The following is a 25435-nucleotide window of genomic DNA, read 5'->3' on the forward strand; positions in this document are numbered from 1 at the left end:
TAAATATAGCAAAACCACTGCAACTTTTAACACTGCTTCATCCAATTTAAAGTTGGAGCAATTTTGTTGCATTTGAATTGTTATCTTGTCCACAGATAACAACTGGAAGGTAATGGCTGCTGTTCTTTTGAAAAGGTTCTTTTTAAAACTGATCAAAATGCATGTGTCTCCACACCCTTAGAGGGAGTGTAGCTTAAAAATATTTTAAAATTATATGTTTATGACCATTATGCTCTTCTCAGTAATGTTATTTTCTCATCTCATTCTGTGGCTATCTGTAGCATTACTCAGATTTAATCCTGTTTAATTTTCTTAAAATGTATTTACATAATTGACCATACCTTGTCCTTGCATTGTGATCACCTGCCTTTTGTTTCCCAGACTCATTTTTCAATAGGCTGAATTTTTTTCTGCTGTGGATGATTGATTTCAGCCTTTTACCCAATATTATTATTAAAGAGAACAGAAATGAAGTAAATGCCTTGTAAATAAGAGAGAGGGTTCATTAGAGTAAACCATTAGAAACCAAGGGGAATCTAGAGTAATTACAAAGGCAGAGACACTTGCTTCATCTGACTTTATGAATAGTCTATGAATTATCTAGCAATCATTAACCGGTTGCCAGAGGAAAAACACTCTGTTTGAACTGAGTTCTCTTAGATAGATAATCACCTGCTTTGCTTTCTCCATCCTCTATTGATAATTTTGCAGACTGCTCCAGCATTAAAACAACATAAAATATGTTCTAAACGTTTCACAAACTTTACTTTTGTATTACATAATGCTAATCCTTTCTCTTGCTGCCATGTTTGTTGGCTTCTGATGCTCTGTGTTCAGAAAGCACTTCATTAATTCTGCACAAGAACAAACCTGCCCTCGGCACAGTTATCAGTAAGTTTATCTTCAAACTGTGGCTCTCTTTGTCTTACTATGCTGTATTACTTTTTGTTTAGCTAATGAATAAGGCTGGTCAGCATGGATAAGGAAAACTCCAGGTATAGTGATCTGTCTAGGATTTAGTGCAGTGCCCAATAAACAAGGGAAGAGAGTATCTGGAGGAACTGGGTATGTAAGGTTAAGGCACTGGAGGAAAGGGTTGGGAGCAGGGCAGAAGGCTGAGGTTGGAGGACTTGGAGCTACAATAATCTTGAGGTGGCTTGGAGAGAAAAATCAAAGCTGTAAGTGTAACCCCACAAATCAGCATGCTATACAATCCACGCCATGCAGGGTTCACAGCTCCCATGTACAAGGCCTGGCTGTTTAGCTCAGCTGTAGACTTATGCCTTCTTAGCTCTGGCAGTCAACCGTTCAGTTCACAGTGTAAGCCACTATGGATGTAATCCATAGATAGATGAGAGATTAAAAGAAATGTCCAAGAGGGTGGTGATAGCCTTATTTATTTTTTAACCTCTCAAATTTTAACCTTAACAAATTTTTAGACTATTTAGGCTATTCATCTTAATCCAGTGATTCTCAGCCTTTTAAAGACTCAAGGTACCCCTTGCTAGATTCAAAGTACTCCTCAGAAAATGCCTGCTCTTAGTTTTCACCTGATTTTTGACTATACAAAATAACAGTAATTTTTCTGTTGCAAAGATATCAGAAAGACCACAGCAGGTCAAAATGTTTTTAACTTTGTATATTTGTATTAGAAATCTCTAGATTTATGTTTTGAATTTTGTTTTCACAATTAAATGTGAACCGACATCATTGCACAGCCACTGGCAGGAATATTTGAATGCTCGTGGCGCACGGGCCAAGTCCCAGAGGACTGGAAAAGGGCCAATGTGGTCCCCATTTTCAAGAAGGAGAGGAAGGAGGACCCAGGCAACTATAGGCCAGTCAGTCTCACCTCCATCCTTGGCAAAGTCTTTGAAAAAATTATCAAGGCTCACATATGTGAGAGCCCGGCAGGACTAATTATGCTGAGGGGAAACCAGCACTGGTTCGTAGCAGGCAGATCATGCCTTACTAATCTAGTCTCTTTTTATGACCAGGTTACGAAACGCCTGGACACAGGAAGAGGGGTGGATGTCGTATACTTAGACTTCAGGAAGGCCTTCGATACGGTATCCCACCCCATACTGGTGAACAAGTTAAGAGGCTGTGACTTGGATGACTACACAGTCCAGTGGGTGGCGAATTGGCTAGAGGGTCGCACCCAGAGAGTCGTAGTGGATGGATCAGTATCGACCTGGAAGGGTGTGGGCAGTGGGGTCCCGCAGGGCTCGGTCCTTGGACTGATACTCTTTAATATCTTCATCAGCGACTTGGACGAGGGAGTGAAGTGTACTCTGTCCAAGTTTGCGGATGACACAAAGCTATGGGGAGAAGTGGACCCGCCGGAGGGCAGGGAACAGCTGCAAGCAGACCTGGACAGGTTGGACAAGTGGGCAGAAAACAACAGAATGCAGTTCAACAAGGAGAAATGCAAAGTGCTGCACCTGGGGAGGAAAAATGTCCGGCACACCTACTGCCTAGGAAATGATCTGCTGGGTGGCACGGAAGCGGAAAGGGATCTTGGAGTCCTAGTGGACTCCAAGATGAACATGAGTCGGCAGTGTGATGAAGCCATCAGAAAAGCTAATGGCACTTTATCATGCATCAGCAGATGCATGACGAATAGATCCAAAGAGGTGATACTTCCCCTCTATCGGGCGCTGGTCAGATCGCAGTTGGAGTACTGTGTGCAATTCTGGGCACCGCACTTCAAGAGGGATGCGGATAACCTGGAGAGGGTCCAGAGAAGGGCCACTCGTATGGTTAAGGGCTTGCAGACCAAGCCCTTCAAGGAGAGACTAGAGAACCTGGACCTTTTCAGCCTCCTCAAGAGAAGGTTGAGAGGCGACCTTGTGGCTGCCTATAAGTTCATCTCGGGGGCACAGAAGGGAATTGGTGAGGTTTTATTCACCAAGGCGCCCCCGGGGGTTACAAGAAATAATGGCCACAAGCTAGCAGAGCGCAGATTTAGACTGGACATTAGGAAGAACTTCTTCACAGTTCGAGTGGTCAAGGTCTGGAACGGGCTCCCAAGGGAGGTGGTGCTCTCCCCTACCCTGGGGGTCTTCAAGAGGAGGTTGGATGTGCATCTAGCTGGGGTCATCTAGACCCAGCACTCTTTCCTGCCTATGCAGGGGGTCAGACTCGATGATCTATTGAGGTCCCTTCCGACCCTAACATCTATGAATTAAGAGTTCTAACACTGCCTACCACTTCACAGCATCCTTGAAAAGATTTCAAGGCACCCCAGTGATGCTGGTTGAGAGTCACTGTCTTAATCCCAGCTCTACATAAATTGACTTGTGTAATGAGACCTTGAGTAAAGATGTATTGCAAGAAAATATTCAGTTGTCACTGGTGGTGTTGGAGTGATGAACCTCTGATGGTCCAAGATATGAAAGGCAAGGATTTTTGTAGGTGACATCTTTTACTGGATCTGAACAAGTGACTTGAAGAAGAATCCATTGCATTTGAAACCTTGTCTAGATCTGTCTTAACTATATGGTTGCTCCAGTAGAAGATAACACCTATAAAAATCCTCACCTTTAACTTGCCCTTGACATTTTAAGTAAAACATTAGCAAAACTCACTCACGTAATTTAATGAGGATAAGTAAAGATAGGTTACTTTCCTGATAAAGAAGTCTATATATTTATCATTACACTTAAATAGGTTTCATAAGAAATGTCTCAGTTAAGTTTGTTTCAGTTGTGTGTGTCACAACCCAAAGTTGTGAGTTTTTGTTTGTGTGTGCTTTGGCAACGCTAAATTATGTTCCTGCTAAATTGCAGCTTCCTTGCACGGTGGAGTTCTCTGCTGCGGAAGAGAACTCTGGTGCAACGGGGAATTTCCCGCCAAATTTGTAGCTTCTTTGCCTGGTGCATTTCTTTTGCATCTCAGAGATGCACGGTACAGAGTAGTTCCCGCCATTTGTATAAGAGTTCGTGCCACATTATTGGCCAACTCTAATATATGCACACGTAATGGCTAGCGATTGGCTTGCTAGCCGTATAAAGAGCTTGTGTGGTTTCTGCCCAAGTTGGAAGACTCCACGAACATCAGGAGAGAAATCACTTGGAGAGAAATCACTTAAAGAGCGTGAAGATCTCTAAGCGCTGCGGATCCTCACGGACCCAATGCATTTCTTAAGCAGGCAATAGAGGTCTAAACAGCCTCTGGCCTCTCCCCGTTGCCGAGCGCAATCCTAGATGTATCCCTTTCCTATATACTCAATTTTCGAACCCACGGAGCCTTAACAACTCCGGGGCCTGAGAACTGAACAGAGCCCACGGAGCTTCAACAACTCCGTGGGAAAGAATTGCCGAACCCGCGGAGCCTTAACAACTCCGGGGCCAAAGAACCGAATTTGTCGTAGTCCTCCAACGAGGATTTAAGCGGAGCTGCACCTGGAAACTGTCCAGCCTACACCGCAACCATCTTGGGTGTAAGTAAATAATCTTTCAATCAACCATTACGCCTCTGTGACTAATTCTAGCCCGTGCGTGCCTTGCCGCCGCGCGGTCTCCTCCGACCCCGCGTGCCCGGGCTGCTGGCCACAGCCCGCGTGCGCAAAGACGGGCCCGGCTTGCCCCTGGCCCGCACAGTGTGAAGCAACTAATCTGCAAACAGTGAAATAATCTGAATTACTTTCAAATTAATAAAAAGTTAAAATATGCTTTCTTATTCCTATTAGTGATGCACTGGTAAAGCAGGCATGGTTTTTTAAATAACACTTGTGAGAACATTTCAGTTTCAATTTTATTTTATTTGAAAGTGCAAAATCAATCACAATATGAAGTCAATTTATCGATCATTACATGTGAAAACAATAATATAAGAGGGCACTGTCAAACTAATAGGCCTGAAAACTGAGCTACAGCTGAAAGTTGTTTCATGTAGTAGGACATGCTATAAGGAATCCCAATATACGTTTTTTCTTGAATCCATTTTTATCAAAGCAGGAGGTTATCAGTATTATTGTCTGAATGCCATACATGTGAACAGGACTTAGCAGTAAAGTGCAATATGTGTTCTTTGTGCCAAACTAGAATGTACAATCTAGTTCTGTGATGGTGCAGCTAACAGCGCATCAGTCAATGCAATGTGCAGAGTCCCATTAACTGTGAGAGTCTTTGCACAGTATAAACCAGTAGTTCTCAACTTCTTTAGACTCAAGGCACCCTTCAGAAAGTGTCAACTCTTAGTTTTCATTTTTTGTTTGACTACAGGAAAATAACAGAGCAATTCTGCTGCAAGGAACTCAGAAAGACCACACAACAGGTCAGAAAGTTTTTAACACTGTGGATTCCTGTTCAAAATCTCTGGGCTTGTCTTTTGAATCCTGTTTGCACACTTAACAGTACTAACATTGTGTGGCACCCCACAGCATCCTTGAAAGGATCTCAAGACACATGGCATCCTGGTCCAGAATCATTGGTCTAATCAGTCCACCTACATACTGTTGATTACAAGTCTAGAGCCGAAGTAAACAAGCAGAGCACGCAATGCCTATTGCTGGGAAGCCAATGCAATATATATGCTGCTGGGTAGCATTTTCAAAAGAATCTATATGATTTAGAAACCCAAGTCCAGTTTTGGAAACACCTAAACCACTGAAAACTCTTTTTTGTTTCATTAAGACTTGCATTGAATGGAATTTAGATTCCAAAGTGACTTGCTCACATTTATAATTCTTACCTGCCCTCTTTAGACCCAGCCCTTGCTATTACCTATTTAATTAGGTTCAGAAGCAGGCCCATAATTGGTATCTTCTCAGGTCTTCTGATGTGGCATTGACTTTGGCAAACCAGATAATACAGTGATCCTTGTTCTAGAAAAGCAATTATTTTAATTTTTCCCACTCCCACCACTGTAACTTGGCATTCCATTTAAAATTCTCTTAAATGCTATGAGACTTTGCACTGATAAGTAGGAGTGAATTCAAACACACTTGCTCTCAGATCAGTCCTGTGTTTTCAAGCTCTATCATATTTTCCTATCTATAGTACTTTTTTGATCATGCTCTAAATGTGGTACAAGACTCAAATAGAACAGCTATTAAAATGTTGAGAGAAGATTTTTCAGAAATACTGATTAATTAGAATTTTATGTGAATTTCATTATTGGTCAAGATGGCGTTATGTCATATCTACGATAGATGAAATGTTCCATATTCAGTATAGGGTAACCCAATAAAGTTTTTTATTTTTGTAGTTCATTTTTTAATGGGAGGGGGTTGCCTCCTCCTTTTAACTTGTTCTTTTCTATGAATGACTAAAATCCAATGGTTATATAGGTTCTATAAGGTGTTTGGGGGGGAGTGTGGGAGCTCATTGCTTTCTTAGAGCTTTTGTAAAAGTATCTTCGCTTGAGGAACTGAGCACTAATGAGAGTGCTACAGGAAATGTTTGGGGCCATGTGGGAGGGTAGTGAAGAATAATGGAAGAGGAAGATTTTAAAACATCCAGTAACCTTCAGCCCAAATCCCTGCTTTGATCTCTTTTCACTCTCTTCCTATCACTCTAGTTGCAGCTAAGCCACACAAACAACTGCCTCCTTTGCCAGTCCCTGCTCTTGTTTCTGGATTTTCTCCAACTCCTGCTTTCCAGGCTTTCAACTCTTTCATCTCTTGCTTGAAGTATCAGTCCTTCCAAATGTGTGGAACTCCTAATTATTCCTTCACAGAGCAAATCAGCTCTTATACCACCTCTGTGTAAGCGTAAGCAAAAGCTGCAGACTCAGCAAAATGATTCCTGTACTCATACCCAAATGCTTTGCTGACTAGGCCTCCCTGACTCTATAATGTCCTTTTAGTGTTGGTGGTTTCAGGACCGGGTGGCACTGCAGAAGGGATTGTTAGTGCTAGTCAGGAAAAGGGCAAAAGCCACCAAAGTGGGATGGACAAGATTTGGCTCATGTTGCTAAAAATTCTAAGTATAATTGTTCATACTATGCTCATCCATGAGTGAAGAGAGGTGGTTCATCTTGTTAGTTTGAAGCGGTGTTTCCAAAATGTTTGAGACCTTGGGCACAGTTTTTTTTCTGGATTAAAAGTGGTAGCACACTTCACTGAAAAGATCTTTCTCTCAGCACAGAACGGGTCAGGAAGCAATTTTACACCATGGTCAGATTGGTACAGACTGTGGGGGCTTTTGCTTTCCTCTGTAGTGGTGTGGGAGTGGCCCTTTACCTGAGATCTCTTGAGCATATATTAACATTTCATAGAAGCAGGATGTTGGCTGTCCTGGTTTCCCTGCTTTACCCGCGACAGATCAGGGTGTTAGGTCTGTGTTGTGTCAGGATTGACAGTAGTCTCATGTAGAGTTTAGTTTATGGATTGATTGTATGGGATGGTTTGGATAGGGATGATCCTGCCCGAGGCAGGGAGTTGGACTAGCTGACCTCTGGGGCTCCCTTCCAGACTAGGATTGCACATACGGGACTTAAGCAGCAGTGCCCAACCTTTTGGCCCTGGGGGCAGAACCAGGGGTACCTGGTTGCTCCACTGGGTCAGATCTAGTCCATAGGCCTGATCCCATTGCGTGAGGCCTGGAAATTTCCTGGTGAGGAAACGGTGGCCCTGTTCATTGTCTCCAGCACTGCCAAATTTCCAGACCCCTGGGGAATGCCAGTGGCTGGATCTGATACTGATAAAGCAGAGGCCCCCCTCCCATAGGGAATCACTGCTTGAAGTCAGGCACCAGGCAGGGCAGGAAGGCTCCTCGGAGACTAAATGCTGCAAGAAAGCCGAGCGCGACCCCAGACCTGGTCACCACAGGCCCCCAAGCCGCTTTACTGCCCAGCAGGCGGGCGAGTCCCCGTGTTGTGGCCCCTCCTGCAGTACAGCTGCCCTCTTTCCACTCGCCTCAGCTAGCACTTGAGGCTGCAATGAAACAGCGGCAGTGACAATGGGACGGGCCAGTTTTATTCCCTAAGACGAGGGGCCGGGGCGTGTATTGTGTTGGGGGGTGGGGGAGGGTGTGCGTGTCTCTTCTCCTCAGGGGTCGTCCCGCGGGCCGGGTATCGCCTCCCTCCCGAGGCCGCCGCCGCCGCGGCGGGTTGAAGTCCGAGGGGGCGGCGGCTCCGGGCAGCGCTGCCCCGCGCGCGGAGGGAGGTGGCGGCTGCAGCAGCAGCTCCTCCCCCTCCCCTCGCCGCGTCCCGGGCGGGCAGAGGAGCCGCAGCCCGCGGCGGGCAGCGCGCTCTGCGCCTCCGGGCCCCTGCGGCGGGCGGCGGCAGCATGAGCAGCGGCTACAGCAGCCTGGAGGAGGAGGAGAGCGAGGAGTTCTTCTTCACCGCCCGCACCTCCTTCTTCGGCAGGCCGCAGGGCAAAGCCCGGCCCGGCCCGCAAGTGAGTGCCGCGCGCCGGGCGGGGCGGGGCGGGCGACATCGCTGCCCCAAGCGCTGCGGGGTGCCCGGGGTGGTCCGGAGCAGCCCGGCCCCGGCCCCGGCCCGCCGCGTTTTGCTGCCCGCGTGCGCGCTGCGGCGGTGCCTGCACGTGGGACGCGGCTCCGGGCTCCGGCGCTTTAGGTGGCCGCGAGCGCCTCGGGGCAGCAACGTGGCAGGAGCGCGCGCGGGGCCGGGCCGGGCCGGGCGGTGTCGGCGGGGGTCACCTCGCTGCCGCGCGCTTGGAAACTTCGGTCTTTGGTCCGGGACGGGGAAGGAGCTCCCTTCTGACAGCGCCGCAGCGCCTGCTCCGACCTGGGAGTTGCACTTCCACGTGTCTCCCACATCTGGGGCCTCCGCGCTGTGGTTTGGGCTGGGTGCTAGCGCTGGACACAAAGCCAGCTGCTGTGCCCTGTCTCAAGTTGTAGCAAGGGAAGTTGAGGTTAGGAAACTGGAAGAACTTTCTCATTGGGAGGGTAGTAAAACTCTGGAACAGGTTACCCAGAGAGGTGGGGGATCTCCATCCCTGGGGACACAGCCTTGGCTGGGATGATCTGGTTATTGATGGCCCTGCTTTGAGCAGCGGGGTGGGCTAGATCAGTGGTTCTCAGCCTTTTTGTACCAGGACCCATCAGTAAACATGACGGCCAGTCCCGACCCACTGCCCCCAGCCCACCGGTGTGTGAGGCGGTGGGGCCCAAGCAGCCCCTCGGGGACTGCAGGGGAAAACCAACAGTTTCCCACACTTTTCTTCTTTAAAGGAGAATCCGTTTTTTAAGTTTGCTCGTGACTCTTTCATGTATTCGTGCAACCCACTTTTGGGGTGAAACCCACAGGTTGAGCAACTGGAGACTAGATTTGCTCCTGGGATCCCTTCCAGCCCTCATTTTCCATGATTTATGACTAGCTTGAAACTAACTTCACAGTAACTTTTACTAGCTGTTCTAAAAGTGCATTCAGAGACACAGTATTGACTTGAATCCAAGATGACTGCATATCTAAGATGATCCCTGAATAATTAGATTTTAATCCTTGGAAAAGTTATCAATTGGTTATAATTTTCCATGTATAGAATCCAGTTATTTGGGAGCGGTCTCTAATTTATCCCCCCATGGCTGCAGGGCTGCAGGCAGGTGGTGTGAGGAGGTCAAGCAGCTTGCATTCCCACCCCTCCCTGGTTTTTGCTTCATGCCAGCAGGCTCCATCCCCTTCTAGCCTGGGGAATTGAGCATGGCCCCAGCCTCACAGCAGCTGTCCTCCCATGCCACTGCTACAGGATCAGGCTGGGCTGTGCTCAGTGCCCCAGGCTGCCTGCTGCACGAAGCAAGGCTAAATGGGGGAGGGAGAAGGACAGGCTGGGAAGCAGAAGCTGCATAAGGGGAGGAGATAGGGAGAAGAGGCTGCAGGAGGGAAAGTGATGGGGTGCACAGGTGGCAGGGGTTGGGAGGCGATGGGCAGCAGCTGTGCCTATGACCCTGACTGGGTAGGAGGTAGAGTCCAAGCCACAGCAGCTGCCTGCCCACACCCCACACAGATTCAATTCTAAGACAAGGGGGTTTCTTCCCCATGTGAAATTAGGGGGAAACCTTGCTTTAGAATTGAGTAAATATAGTATTTTTTTTTTTTTTTGTGAAAAGACACCCCATGTGAATGGATGACTATAAAAACCTAGGCAGACTGAATGTTTCTGTCTAAAAACTGGAATTTAAGTCATGGTGATGAAATACAAGCTACCTGTTTCTGTAGGTTATAATCATACTGTCATCTTTTGTTTTTAGTTTTCCTTTTGGCTGTTGTGTGGTTCTGCATTTATGTTTGTGTTGAGTCTGGGAAGCATGAGTTAAATGGGGGCTGTTTCAGCTTCTTGGTTGGTAGAGAGGGGAAAAAAGATATGTGTCTTGTCTGATCTCAAATTGCTGAACAATCAGCTCCAAATAGTCTCAAAACCAAAGGATGGAATTAGTATTCATATTTTGTTTTGGAGTTGGGACTGGAGTATTAGTCAATAGGCCATTCACTGTCTTGGGACACAAGCCTACAGTTTACCAAGTGCAGGAAATCTGGAAGTTTGAAAACCCATCTCTACCAATAGCTGAACTAACTTCAGAAATGCAAAGTGGAACAGTGTGCCAAAGGTGCAAAATAGGAATCAAGTTATGTAAACTGCATTTCTTGTTCCTTTTGTTTAAGATGTCTCAAACTAGGAAACTCAGCCCTCCCCTCCCACATGGCTCTTTCTACTTCCTGAAGTCTAAGCATTGTTCAGTGTTCATCCTTTGGAAACTGATGAGCCATAGTTTCTTTTGGGAGTGCCCCTTCTTTCTCTTGCTGTTTTTTTGCTGTTCCCTCACTGTAGGTTCTATCTTTCTTAGCGTCTTCTTCCTACCACTTATTACTGTGGCAGTTGGGAGTCCTGGTTATGGATGAGGGCCTTACTAGTTGTCTGCTGCTCTTCACCTTTGCCTTACTTATGGCCTTCCCTCTGTTCTATGGCACATGCAGTGAGCCTGCCTCACTTCCTCTTCAGCACTAAGTGTCATTTGCCATCGAGATTTGTTTATGATCCTTGCCCTCCAGTCATCTCCAACACATTCTTTACCTTTCCAGAGGAGTTCCCAGGAGTGTTTTTTCCTTTAGTAGTCTCTTCTGTTGGTGGTGGGCAGGGTGTTTAGGACAACCCACTTCAAGTTCCTGCACAGGGACCTTGCAAAAAAGCAGACTTTGAGGAGTCCCCTGCTACTTCCCACTCTACCTCTTTCTCAGTCACCTTGAGTTCACCCTTCTTACTTACCTGGAAAGCTCTTGGCCCCTCAGTCTCTCTAAATACTACCTTCCAACTCTTTCCTAGTAGGAACAACCTATCTATCCTCCCCTACCTACTTGTGGGGCTTTGTCTCTCTTAAGCTCTGAGCCCACCATATGTAGCAGGTGGGGGTAATATAACAGGTTTCTTCTATTGCCGTGTTCCAAAGGGACAGACCAACCTACTAGAATACTGTACAGGCACAGAGCAAGAATAGGCAAGATATAAAACAAGAGATGGGAGTACAAGGAAACCAAGCTATGCAAGTCAGCAAGCATAATAGAACATGGGCTCAGCACACCTGCAGCATAACTGTTGTCAAGGTTTCTGTAAACATTATGTCAATCCTCTACATTCACTTACAGACATACTAAAACATGTAGGCCTTGGTCCTACAAACACTCTTGCTACTATTTTCATAAGCAAGATTACGCAGGTATCTAACTGGTAAGAATTTTTCATGTTAGAGCAAGAGAGCAACTAAAATAAGTTTCACCTAATAGAATCTTTAGTGTCCGATGCTCGGTGGGGTAGTTGAAATGTTGCTACAGATTAGATATGTATAAGGCAGCCTGGAATAGATGTCACCTATATCCCAGTCTACAGCACCAGAAATACTCAGCTAAATGGTTATAGTTGCAAAGCTTATTCTTATTACTGCATAGCACTTTTTTGTTTTTCTTAAGAAACACAGCAAAATGCACATAATTTTGTTTGTTTGTTTTTGTTTTGATGATCATGTCACTGATGATGTTCTTGATGCTGGAAGGGGAAACTAGCATAACAACACTTTTTGGTTATATGAGGATGTTAGTTTGGTTTGTATGTTGAGGTTTGGTTAAAACTGGATACCAAGTCCCCTGCAAGTTGAGGGAAGACAGCAGCTATTAGTTGCTGTCTGTCTCTCTTCAGATGTGCAGATAGTTTTGCAGCATTGTTTCCTTGTGTAATGGTTATTGGTGCTCACATGTACATTTCAATACATTTAACTACACCACCTTAATTTCCTTTGACATCCCTTCTCACTCTTGAAATTTTTTTTTAAGTCTTTAAAAGTTACAACTTTGTGTGCAGAAAGATGTACTGTGCTGGCTTGCAGTTTGTTTTGTCTAACTTTCCAAAGAAATCAACACTCAGATTGGATCCCTAGGTTGTTTTTTTTTAAGTTGAGGCAGGAAGAGGAATGGGAAGAAAAGGTCATTTTCAATTGTAAAATTAGCATATTGTTGAATTTCTCTCCTGTAGTTAATAGGATATACACCAGAGCTGCAGGAATTAAGTTATGTAACAAGAAAAACAAATTGATTTTTGTTTCTGGTTTACGAGTTTAAACATCTTGTAATGGCCTTATTCCACTCAGTCTACAAAGCTTAGCGTTCTGCGAGATGTTTTTAAAACCTGATGACATTGCGCGTCTTCTGTGGTCCTCTCTAACTCCGCCTCCTCACCCCAAAATATCATCCAACCTCATCATTGTTGTCATCATCATAATCATTGGCATTTGATTTAGCAGTTAATGAAGTGAATGGGGCAGTTCATGTGCCAGAGTGGTTACTTTAGGTTCTCTCCAAACTCTTGCAGAGACACTCTGGCATGTGGTTGCACATGCTTCACACTTTAAAGTTTTTTCTATAGAACTAGATGTGTATCATTTTTATTTTTACATCAAAGATGAGATACTGGAAAACAACAGAATTGCCTGTCTGGGCCAGTTCCTAGCCCTTGGAGTTGCATCCTGCACTTGAGAAAACACAACCACTGGGACACTGGAGGTGTAGTGGAGACAATGGGATCTTAGTATGACCCTTGTAGCTAAGAGAGTGTAAACTGGAACATGGTCATCATTATGGTTGTTTTATTCATTGTCCAAAATGTGAGGTGCCTCAAGGAGAATAAGACAGACTTGTCTGAGCAGTGTTCAATCTAATGAAAAATGGAAGGAGGTCAGGGATAGATCTGCAAGAGCAACGCTGATGCTAGAACTGCTTGTCTTGTTTAATATAATTAAACAACAATAACAACAAAGCATAACAGCTACTCTTACACCTGAGTATTCAGCCTCTTCCTAAGAGGGCATATGTTGTTTTTGGGGACAAAATATGAGAAACTTCCTTATTCCCTACTACCTATTTCAGGCCTTATCTCACTGCCCCGTGCCAGACCTTGCTCCCTACCCTGCCTTCCCCCTGAAGGTTCATGGTTCATTCCCTTCCCTAAGAGTCATGTTGTGCCTCCTTCCTCTTTAGGGCACCTTGTCACCTTGGCTTTGTCCCTCCCCTTTACCTGACTGGGTGAAATTTTGGGTCCCTGGGGGAAAAGTAAATGCACATTATAGAACTTATAAGGAGACAAAAATGGGGTAAGTTTGGAGGCGAGGGAGACTGAATCACTACCTACTGCCTTTAATCTCTAACAGTGGCCCTGATAAAATAAATTGCCTCTTATTCCAACTGAATTTGCATTAATATCTTATTATTAAGAAATTATTTTCATTAGGTGAGCAAAGAGCACTGAACTTACTTTCCAAAAAACAAAATCTTTTTGTAATTTGTAATCTTTTGTTTGTTGGTTAGCTGTAGTATGAATCTGATGCTGGCTCGTATGCTTTATTAATACTCACAGTCGGTCTGAGTTTCACACAGCAGGCTGTTTTGACTCCTTACTGAATCTCTTGGAGTTTGCTCTCAGTAACAGTCTCTAGAGAAAACATCTCTTCTTATTACTAGAACAAATGAGGAGTCTATTTTTAGACTTTTCTTTAGACCCAAAAAGGTTAGATTTGTGTTTGACATTTAGACATAAAGTTTATTAAATGTAAAACTAAAAATAGTAATGTAGTTCATTCTCCTCATAATTCCTTTAGCAGTCAGTGGATCTCATACTATAAACATTCTTACAGCTGAAATGATTGAAGGTTAAGGAAAAATTACTTCATGGATGAACTTCGTATAAAACCTAGAGAAAGATCAACTGCTGACTATTCTGTTCTTATTTGCTGCTGGATAAAACAGGATGCTCTCTTCAGCCCATGGTTGGAGAGGAGATAGTGAAAGGTATAGGACTTCTTAAGAGCATAGGTGAGCATCAGTGTCATTGATGATGGACATTGGCATTCCTTATTTAGATTCTTTTGTTTGTCTTTACTTGTTCCTGGCATTGAGCTGACTAATGGTTACATATAAGTAGCTTAGACCTGAGTTGTGTTTTAGCATAAAATCATGGTGCAGTGCGCACCTATAACCATCGTAGAAGTCAACAGAGCTCTAGAAAATTAAATAGTACATCTTAATTGGTTCAAGTAGATGACTTTTTGTGGCCGACCTGGAAGAGAAAATCCTCAATAACTGTACCATCAGACCCATGCTATACCTAAGATATATAGATGATATCTTCATCATTTGGACCGAAAACCTGCCAGCTCTGATTTCCATCACAAATTCAATAATCATTGCCCCTCCATCAGACTGTCTCTCGAATACTCCAGCACCAAAATCTCCTTTTCAGATACTATGGCCAATAACCAAAATGGTAAAATACTAGGGCTGTGCAAAGCTTCGGTAGCTGATTTGATTTGGAGGAGATTTGGCTGAGTTTGGAGACCAAATCTCCTAATCCAAATTGAATCTGGAGACCAATTAAAAGCTCTGAATTGATTAGAAGCATCCAAATCAATTTGCAAAAGATTTGGCTATTCAGCCATAGACTAAGCAGCTGGTAAGTCTGTTGGGGTTGGGGAAGGTGGGGGGGAAGGGGCATGGAGGAGGGAGGGATTGGAGCTGGGGCTGGGACAGGCTGCCCAGCCAGGGTGAGGGGCACGGGACTTGGGGCGGGGGGCAGGGGGTCACGCGCTACGAGTGCGGCAGCACTCGGAGCGGGAACTCTGCCCTGCTGCCACTTGCCCAGCTGGGGCGGGATGTGGGCACAGCTTGCTGCAGGTGGAAGGGGGCAAGCAGCAGCAGGGTATGGCCCCTGCTCCCAGCGCGCATCCTCATTGTACCCCTCTTCCCCCTCCCCACCCCGCACCGGCTATGCTGCCACTTTCCAGCCAGTGCAGGGGGGTGCGGAGCGTGATGCGGGCACGGCGGCACTGGGAGCGGGGGCTGTGCCCTGCTGCTTCTTGCCCCCTTCTGCCCGGAGCAAGCTGCGCTCATACCTGCCTCTCCCCCTACCCCAGCTGGGCAAGCAGCAGCAGGGCAGAGCCCCCACTCTGAGCACTGTTGCACCCGTATCCCGTGCCCCCTGCCCCAGCTGGGCAGCTTTTCCCAGCCCCAATCCCTTCCTCCCCCATGCCCCTTCCCTCCCCCAACCCCAACAGACTAATTAGCTGGAGGCAGCTGTGTCAGCTGCCTTTTTAGTTTATGGCCGAATTTCTGAAGTGGCACGAAATCTTTCGAATCTGATCCAGCCAAATTGAATCGGGACAATGATTTGCATCTCTGAATCAAATCACTGTTCTCCAAATCGGCTGAATCCAAAGCGAATACTTGCTGCTTTACACAGGCCTATAAAATACAGACCACAATATACAAGAACACACAGACCAACATACATATCTGTACAGAACCAGCAATCACCCTAAACACACCAAGAAAGTTGTAATATACAGCCAAGCCCTCCGATACTACCGAATTTGCACTGAGAATCACCGCGATCATCACCTCATAAATCTCAAAAGGGCTTTCACTCAACAAGGATATTCTTCCAGGGAGATGGATTGCACTTTTGAAAGAGCCACCCGGATACCAAATGAAGAAGTGCTGCAGTACAAAAACAAAATCCCCACAAATTGAAAATCCTCAAACAATTGCAACCCATACTGAAAGAAGATCCAATTCTTAAAGAGATCTTTCCCGAGTCACCCATCGTATCCTTTAAACAAGCATCAAACCTCACCAGCCACTTCACCAGAAGCAAACTTCCTATGGGCCAAAGCACACCTAATGGATCCAGACCGTGCTGGAACAAGAAATGTAAAACCTGCCAACACATCTCCAACACTCTGACAATAACTACACCCCACACCAGAACCATCACCATGCCTGGATCTTATATCTCTACCTCCAGAAATGGAATATCTCATCCAGTGCACTAAATGCTGTGATGGAAAATACGTAGGAGAAACCACACAACAGTTGTGCACCAGAATGAATGCACACAAAAATCTATCAAAGACAAAAATACCTAGTTGCCTGTAGGTGCACATTTCTCACAAGACACCCACTGTCTCTAGTCTCTCAGTTCTAATCCTCAAAGGGAATTTACAAAATGCCTTTCATAGACGATCCTATGCACTTCACTTCATAAATTTACTGGATACAAAAAATGATGGACTAAATATAGATGTTTGATTTATGGCAAATTATGACCTGCCTGCCATCTGATTACCCCAGGTAACCTGTCTGCATTTTACCAGCTACACTCTTATCACCAGTTCAACATTCACCTCTTCTCCCCCTTTAACTGTCTCCCACCTATTGTTTCCTATTACCGATGATCTTCACTGCCAATCATTTGCATTTTCAAAGACCTACATTTTGCATTTTGGCTTTTATTCCACCCAGGATAGCTCACAAAACACCAGCAAACTCTCTCTGTGCCTGAAGAAGGGTGTTTGTGCCTGAAAGCTTGCAAAGAACAATTTTTTCCAACTATTTAGTTGGTCTAATAAAAGATGTCACATTTACCCAAAGAACCTTGTTTTTAATGTTTTTACTTTGTAATGTTTTAAATTACTTTTAATGACTCTAGTATAAACTGAGCACAGTCACAGTTGGAATCTGATAGTAATGACGTTTTATTTTTTGGGACTTAATGACAATATGGATGCTGTATGAGGTAGAGGTTCCACATTTGTTTCCTGATTATTTTGTTTGTTCCTAGAGGATAAATGTAGTGCCTCTAACACTGTTCGGGTCACTGAAACTTTTAACCTGTGCAGTAGATCTAACTAAAGGTATCACGGCTCAATTAGGTACAATACTGGTACCATGTAAATAAGAGAACAGGGTGGGGAAGGAAGGTATGACTAACGTGTTTATCCTTTTACTTCATTCTCCTTCCTACCACAGTAATATACTTAGACGTTATCCTGTAGTCTGATATATATGAGCATACCCAGCTAAGAGCTGTGCTTCCAGTTTGTTAGAAGCTTAAGTTTTGGTGATATTCAGATGTACACCAAATATTTACTGACACTATTTCTTCAGTTGCAAGAACTCTTTTATTTAATGTATCTTTTGTGTGTAGAGTATGGTGATGAAACTGAGGTTTTGTGCAGAGGTCTTATTTCAGTGTTTCACTATGATCTACCAGATAATTGCATACAGTTAGTCAGGGATTTTCCTATTGCCTTTGTTTTCTATACAGAAGGTTTCATGTGCTTAGCTCTGAGGATGAGTGGTGGGGACGAGTGAGTCGTAGGAATATCTGAACGCACAGCAGGAAACAAAAGTTAAGTAACAACTACCACCAGCAAGCCTTAGTGTGGGGAAGCCTGGTCCTCCTCACTTTTTCTCCTTCAAATACTTTATGAACAAGGTTGGGTCACCCAGCTAGGAGGAGCAGCAGATGTTCACCCGATGCATGGAGTTTAGCCACTGCAAAAAAACCCAGAGGAGGAAAAAAAAAATGTTGAAACAGACGCTACCTGTCACATTGTGCAAAAACTTGGGGCTGGATTATCAGTTCTAAGCAGAGGATTTTAACTGAGGCTGTAGACCTATAATGCAATTTAGCCTTTAGTAATATCCTTAGGAGCCAGGCCAGCCAACCTAAGTGTTCTGAAGGGGTAAAGGAGGTGAACAAAGCTCCTTACCTTACATTCAGGGATCTGGCCTAAATTCTGTTCTGATTTATAAAAGACTAAATCTGGAATTATTTGAAGGGTTACATGTAGGGCCAGGCAGAATTGGGCCCCATTTAATTTCTCAGATTTATGTAGGAATTTTAAAGTAGATACTGCTTTGGAAACTGTCTTCTATATAGATACAATTTTCTTTCTTTTGTGTTCAATTGATGTCAGTGGAATGTAAACACACGCTTAAAGCTGAGCATGTTCTTCAGTCCAGTTAACATTCAGCAAAACATTTATCTTCCATTTTTCTTCCTGTTACAACACTGGTCAGGTGCTGTTTATATCTGTGTATGTGTAGAGACAAGCATGCAGATTTCCTATTGCAGGGCAGGTGTTAGTTGATGTGGATCAGGTAACATTTTGGGTCTTGTTTTCTTCCCTGGGTAAAACTGAGAGGTATTTTTATGTGTAGTTGAGAGATGGTAGACAATTTTGAATACAGGGCTTTCTGTATGCAGAACATTTGGATAATTGAAGCAAACCTATGTAATTTGTGTAACAATTAACACCATTTTTCCAGTTGCTGCTCTCTGTGCTGGAGAAGTTAGGACCTGTAGAAAAACAGCACTGAAATCCATAGAAGCAGCAATAGCAGGTCCACTGCCTCAGCTCAGAGGAAATAGCAAGTGTAAACATAACCTCACCCATATGGGTGTGTGTTACAGTTGCTGGTTTTTTTCATCAACTTCATTGTATTTTTTTGGCGGGGGATTGCTTTGTGCTTCAAGGTGCAGTTGTAGTGGCATTACTGTACTACATGTTTATTGACATTGCATTTCTTTCCTGTTTTTTAGATCTAACTTAAATACGTGTTGTTAGGATGCCGTTTTCCTTTCTTTCACCAGAAATTTTGATCAACTGGGACATTTTTAACTTAAAACTTGAAATCATAGAAAAAAGTTTCAAAGTCTATCCTTATTTTCACACTATCCTTATCTTACACTAACAACCTTGAAGGCCGTACACACAGTTATTATGCAAGATGTCACGGGCAAGACCATTAATCTTTAAAAATAACATCATTCCTCTTAATATTGTATAAAAATAAAATTGAACATATATCCAGTTGATTTTAGAATATCTACATATCAACTAGAAAGCACATCTAATAACTATTTCTATTACTTTTTCTGCATTTTCCCCTCCTTATTAGTTATAACATTTCCAGCCAACTCTACTTGAAATTTTACATTTAAATTGTTTCAAGTAGGAAATTATTTTTTGTCCTTTTCTCGGTAAAACAAAAAAACCCTTATGCCATAGAAAATTTTAGGCTTTTTATCAGAAGGAGAAATTGAATATTTTGGATGGTAACTAAAATTTCTGTTCAGAAATGCTGTCTCAGTATATTAGGGTTATTGTAGTATGGATGACTCATGTTCCCATTCTTTTGTCTGAGTTGAATTGCCTGGCTGAACTTCATGCCTCTTACTAGTTTAGTATTTATGGGAGATAGTGGTGGATCAAGAAGATGCAGCCAGCAAGAGAATGGGACAATTTTAAAATGGAAGATTTGTCTCTCTTGAACACATTTTGTGGTGGTTTTGTTCTGTTTTCTACCAGAAAGTAAATCATTCTGGAGGAAAACATTATATGTGAATTATTTTTGTTGTTTTCTTCAAAGTTGTGTTTTAATACTTACACTTTTAATACTTATACTTACTACTACATCATACTTATAGGCTTGGCAGTGCTACATTCATTATCACCATGACTGAAAAAGATTTGGGGGTCGTGATTGACCACAAGATGAACACGAGCCAGCAATACGATGCTGCAGCTGGCAAAACAAATAAAGTTCTGGTTTGCATCTACCAATGCATCTTAAGCAAGACCCAAGAAGTCATTATCCTCCCGCTTTACTCAGCCTTGGTGAGGCTGCAGCTGGAGTACTGAATACAGTTCTAGGCTCCGCACTTTAGAAAGGATGTGGAGAAGAGAGAGTCCAGAGGAGAGCCATGTGCATGATTAGAGGTCCAGAAAACAGGCCGTAGGATGGGACTGTTCAGCCTGGAGAAGCGAAGGCTCAGGAGTGACTTGGTGGCAGCCTAAAAGTATGTAAGGGGTGTGCATCAGGAACTGGAAGAACGTCTGTTCACCAGGGAAGACGAGGTCTAATGGTTACAAAATGTTGGAAAACTGTTTAGACTAGACATAAAGAAAAACTTCTTTACCATCTGAGTCTCCAGGGAATAGAATAGATTCACCCCAGAAGTGGTGCAAGCACTTACTCTGGATACTTTTAAGAAAAGCTTGGATGCTTATCTTGCTGGGGTGATCTGACTTCCTGTCTCTTGGGCAGGAGGGCTGGACCTGACAATCTCGTGAGGTCCCTTCCAGCCCTAAAGTCTATGAAATCTATAATAGTTCTGCTTTTAATACAGTGCTAATAATTACAGTACAATGCAGTTTCTGGCAGTTAGGTTTCTTTCTATAAAGATGAAAGGTTTGCAAACCATCTGGCAGTTATAGGGCAGCAGCAAGTTGCTGAGGTGCCCCAGATGTTTGCCATAGCTTTTCAGAGCTTCTCCAATCACCTGGGTGGAGCTTCTAATGAAATCCAGCTGAGCGGAGAAGCAGTACCCCCTTGAAATAAAAACCACAGCAAACAGCTGAGCCATTTGTTCTTAATTCAGAAGCCCTCTGAAAATTAAGCAGTTCATAAGCCACCTGGGTTAAAAAAAGATCTGGGGTCCATTTATTCCCCACTGTCCAGAGTTAGCATGGTTATTCCTTTATTTAAATCTTCATGTTGATCTAATCATGGGTGTACAGTGATCTAATCATGTTGCATGTGGGTGCAGCTATTTAAGTCTTTAGACCACGTTAGCTGCTATGGTCCTTGACCATCCATATCATATACTTGGGGAAGCCCGAAGCCCATCCCCATTATGGTGGTATTCTGTTACTAGGATCTGATGCTGAGGATCAGATGCAGTTTTCATTGAAACTAATAGTGGCTTGATCATTCACTTTAGTAGAAATCAGAGTAGAAACTGAAGTGAAGGATCTAGAGGTGCACCGATACATCGATCCTATTATTGGATTGGCACTGATTATAAAGAAAATTGACTGTATTGGAAATCGGCCGGATGTGGCTGATTTAATTTGTCCGATAAATGCCCATGTGTGCATGCACCCGCAGATGAGCCATCGCTCCATCCTGCCCCAGCTCCTGCCCCACTCCTCCCTCACCACGGGGGCATTGATCTGCATCCCCCCATGCCCCTTTGCCCCCACCCCCTCCTTCCACCACAACAGACTTACCAACTTATCGGAAACTGGCCAATATGCCTCCTTAAAAATCAGCTATCGGTCCCCAAAATCTCTGTCTGTGCACCCCTAAAAGGATTGCATCATTTTTTAAGTCTCTCTTTATCCTCCCCCTGTGAAAAGAGTTGTGAGTTAAGTAGCTGGAAGCTATCTCTACAATATTTGCATCTTGTTGTTAAGTAGTGACCTTTATTCCCCTACACTTCCTTTTATTATCTTTTCTGTAACACTTTGCTTATGACTACAGTACATCACCCTGACAAACATGCCCTTGCTGAGGCATTAGGCAGTCAGCAGCAGTTCTTATCTGTTGTTCTCTGGCAGAGGCTAAAACTGTTGAGGTACTGGACTTGGTCTGGTCTTTGTCTCAATGATCTAAAGCAGGGATAGTAGGTCTTGGGCAGCCTCCACTCCTCCAGACTCCTCCCTAGGTGTATGCGTTGAAGATCTTGATGACTAGACCTCTTATGCATAAACCATGGTCCAGAGGGGTGGCAGTTGCCTACTACAACTTTGAAAAGTATTTAATGGAAACCTTAGTATTGAATAGGAAAAAGACGCTTTTTGTACTGCTTAATTACACTTTAAGGACCATGTTCCTTAAAGAACAAAGTATATCTAAATTTCATGCCAAATTGACAGGACTGTATATTGCTTATATTTTATATATTTATTCAGTGATAAATAATGGATATGAGATAATGGAAATATCTGTTCTGTTGAGCTAGTCCCCTTTAATTTCAAATATCTACCTTACTTTTTTCTTTGTGGAATATCTAGGAAACCTTATAAAAATAACTATGTCCAGTCAGAGTTTCACCATGAGGCTTGTGTATAGTGAAACTGATATAACTGCAGTATAATGTAAAAGATCAAAAACATGGTGATTGTTGCATGAGGTGCCTAGTAAGGGTCACACCTGAATGGGAGGAAATTTTGAGACCTGAAGTTTTCTTGCTTCTTTACAAAACAGAGACTGAAGAAAGGGAAGAGAAGACAACTGCTCTTGTTTTAAGGTTCTGCTTATAGCCCTTAGTTGTGGATGAGGATCCCACTGTATTAGATGCAGTACAAACAACAGTTTTATACTGCAAGCAGAACAGTTACTGCATCAGGTGCCTATACATAAATATTGGTATTGGAAATATTCCAGGAACTGAGTCAAAGGGGCATTATCAGTACTAAAAGAAGATGATTGGCCATGTTAGTTTGAAATCAGGCAGAAGGTAGGATAGGGCAGCACCTTAGAGACTCCTGGTTCAGAGAGGAATAAGCTTTCATGGGCAACAGCCTGCCTGGTCAGGAGCTTTCTGGCCAAAAGTCTCTTAAGGTGCCATGTCCTATGTTCTGCCTCGCATTAAAAGGAGTTTGGGCTTTTATTTATACTGTTTAGACTTTATTCTCTGCAACTTGATTTAGGAAATAAATTTGGATTTTAAAAAATGTCTTTATTTTCTCAGCCATAATTTTCCCACTGTGCATCGAGCACAGACTAATATGGCATTGTTATTGTGGGGTTCTTTATTATTCAGAGAGTTTACAACACTGATGCTATCCCTATTAATATTAGAACTTTCTCTTCAGTAGGAAAAATCATGGTCCTTCTGAATTGTTACTGACAGTCACTTAAGTATTAGTGTGAAAAGCAGGACAATTCTGGCTCTTAAGATCCAGAAGGACATGGTTCAGAATAGTTATGTCAGGTATTCTCGAACATTTTCAAGGCGCGCTTCGCATCATACTGACGTGTTTCATGGACATTCCCACTTACAATAATGTGATCATTTTCTCCCATTTGCTTTTGCAAGTCAAGTAATTGCTGACATGAAAAAATAATAGGGAATAATAGGGAAGTTATGTTGAATGTATTCTAGCTGTCTTTTTAATATACCCAAGCAGCCAGGAAAAAAGTTAGCATCAGATATGCAGCCAACTCTTTGGAGAATGATTAATAAGTGCTTGTTGATAATAATCTGAGAGTCTCTGAGCCAGATCAATAAAATTAGTTTAAATGAGCACAACAGAAAAAGGCAGTGGAGAAATATAATTCAATAAATGATGTAAGATCAGTTGCCTGTAATCCACTTGCTTTTCATTCTGTAAGTTAAATTTATCTCTTTTGTAGTGCTATCTGAGGTCTAGAACTGACACAGTGAGATGCTTATTTATAGTCTCTCTATTCCACAAGGTCCCCTCTTCAAAACTGCAGGCTATCCAGATACTTCTTTGATGCATTCTTTAAGGGACAAACATGACTGTCCAGTTCTGACTCTAGTTTGAACTCAGTTTTCTATTTTACATTTTTTTTTCTGTCAAGGTCCTCTCTCCCCCTTTCTGTTGCAAAGATTTGCTTCAGGCTTTAATTTGGCATGCATGTTCTCAGCCTGGGAACAAAATTGTTTTTATAAAATTTGAAAAAGGAACTTAGTTGTTCAGCCACCCATGTGATCTGATTGGCTAAATGTTTTTTCTCATTATGTTGGCCACGACTGTCCAACTTATAAGTGGCTATGGGCCACATACTGTGGGGGGGCACACTAATGCAATGCTGTACCCCACCTCCTCTACACCACATATATGGGAAGCTCCCCCACACTGCTGCACCATGTGCGTTGTTGCACCATAAACCCAGAAGGCACCCTCAAGTACTACGTTTGTGGGTGGCACCCCCTTGGCTTCCTTGTACTGGGCTGCAGGCTCCCCCATGTTGTGGACTATACTACCTTACCCCCTGGGATGCAAGCAGGAAATAAAAGCTAAGGGCAGGGGGGGACCTAGAGACCCTGGCTGCAGCAGCAGCTAATACATTAGAGGGAGTGGTGACCAGGTAGGAGCCTGGGGGCAGCACTTTCAAACTTCATGGGCTGCATATAGGCCACTCATGTACCTTTTTAATTTCCTAATTTTAAATCTATAAAAGGAAAGAAAGTAGAAAAATAGCTCATTTTCACAGTATCTCTAGTTTTATATGTACTATAAGTACAAATCTTAAGTCCAAGAAAAAATCTCAGTTAAGAGTTAGCAAAGCTAAAAAATGGGACAATTACTTCATTGCTAGCTCATGCCATTGTATGTTTGATTGTGGTATGACAACATGCTTTGTATTTGTCTCTATGATGTATGTGTGGTCTTCTTACTTGGCTTACTTCTGAATTCTCTGTTTCTTGTGATATTCATTCAGATGGCTGCTGTATCTAAAGTTACTTTTAAAAAAATGATATTTGTTGAATTTTTAAAGGGATCTTAATTTACGCAGAGTTACTTGGTACGTATGGACATTCAGGGAGGTTATAGTTTCATCAAGTCTGACCCCCTGCCATGGCAAGAAAAAGTACTGGGGTCAAATGACCCCAGCGAGGTGTTCGTCTAACCTCTTCTTAAAGACCTCCAAGGTAGGAGCCAGCACCACTTCGCTTGGAAGTTGGTTCCAGATCCTAGCTGCCCTGACAGTGAAGTAACGTCTCCTGATTAGGTTAGATGGAGTTAAAAATGGCCACTTGATCTAAGTTAAGTTAGGATTAGGGGGGCACTTGGGAGGATGGGGGGGGGAATCAGGGGGCTTACTTCTCTCCACCCCCCCTCCTGGGACCAGGGGTTATTTTTAACCTAACCTCCCCAAATGTCTCCCTAGCCTCAGTGTCCACTAGGGCCCTGAGTAGATAATCTAGTCCTCCCTTCTTGGTGGTCAAAATATAAAGCATCTGGAGAAGAGAGGGTGGTAAGCAGGTAGTCATATAATGAGAACTGATTAAGAAAGCTGTTAATACACATATCCTACCAGGAATCTTTCTGGGGATTAACAAAGCAATAAGCCAACATAAAATGTGCACAAGTGGCCAGCACGATGGGCATGTTATAAATGCAGTGAAAAATAGCTATTGGATTACTGTCTCCCAAATATGCGAGCTTTAGTAGCAGCTTGACTATAAATGTTACTGTACAGAAATTCCATTACAGCCCAGTTGTAAGAGATCCTATTAAGTTTTCTTGAAACAGCAGATTTTATAATGTAATATTGTTTGATAATTCTTTGATCCCAGAAACACAGTAAGAATCCTAAGACACTAGTTCTGTTTTGTCATAATGCTTCTTGACCACCTGTTGAGTAAGCTGAATTTGTGAAA

At 43.4% G+C, this 25435-nt stretch overlaps 1 protein-coding gene across 3 annotated transcripts in view; it reads left to right on the forward strand.

The window, feature by feature from the left end:
- The first annotated feature begins 8135 nt into the window (after positions 1 to 8135).
- RASSF3 (Ras association domain family member 3) overlaps positions 8136 to 25435 on the forward strand; it is a 77800-nt gene continuing 60500 nt past the window's right edge. For 2 of the 3 annotated variants that reach the window (XM_019493121.2, XM_019493124.2), the window contains exon 1: positions 8261 to 8347. Coding sequence is in view for 1 of the 3 variants with exons in the window: in XM_014595912.3 (XP_014451398.1) it covers positions 8237 to 8347 (111 nt within the window). In the remaining 2 variants the exon portion in view is untranslated. Of the gene's footprint in view, positions 8348 to 25435 lie in introns of all 3 variants that reach the window. The other variant, XM_014595912.3, reaches the window with a different exon arrangement.

The sequence above is a fragment of the Alligator mississippiensis genome, chromosome 4, assembly GCF_030867095.1.
Source record: "Alligator mississippiensis isolate rAllMis1 chromosome 4, rAllMis1, whole genome shotgun sequence".
In the NCBI taxonomy this organism is placed as follows: domain Eukaryota; kingdom Metazoa; phylum Chordata; order Crocodylia; family Alligatoridae; genus Alligator; species Alligator mississippiensis.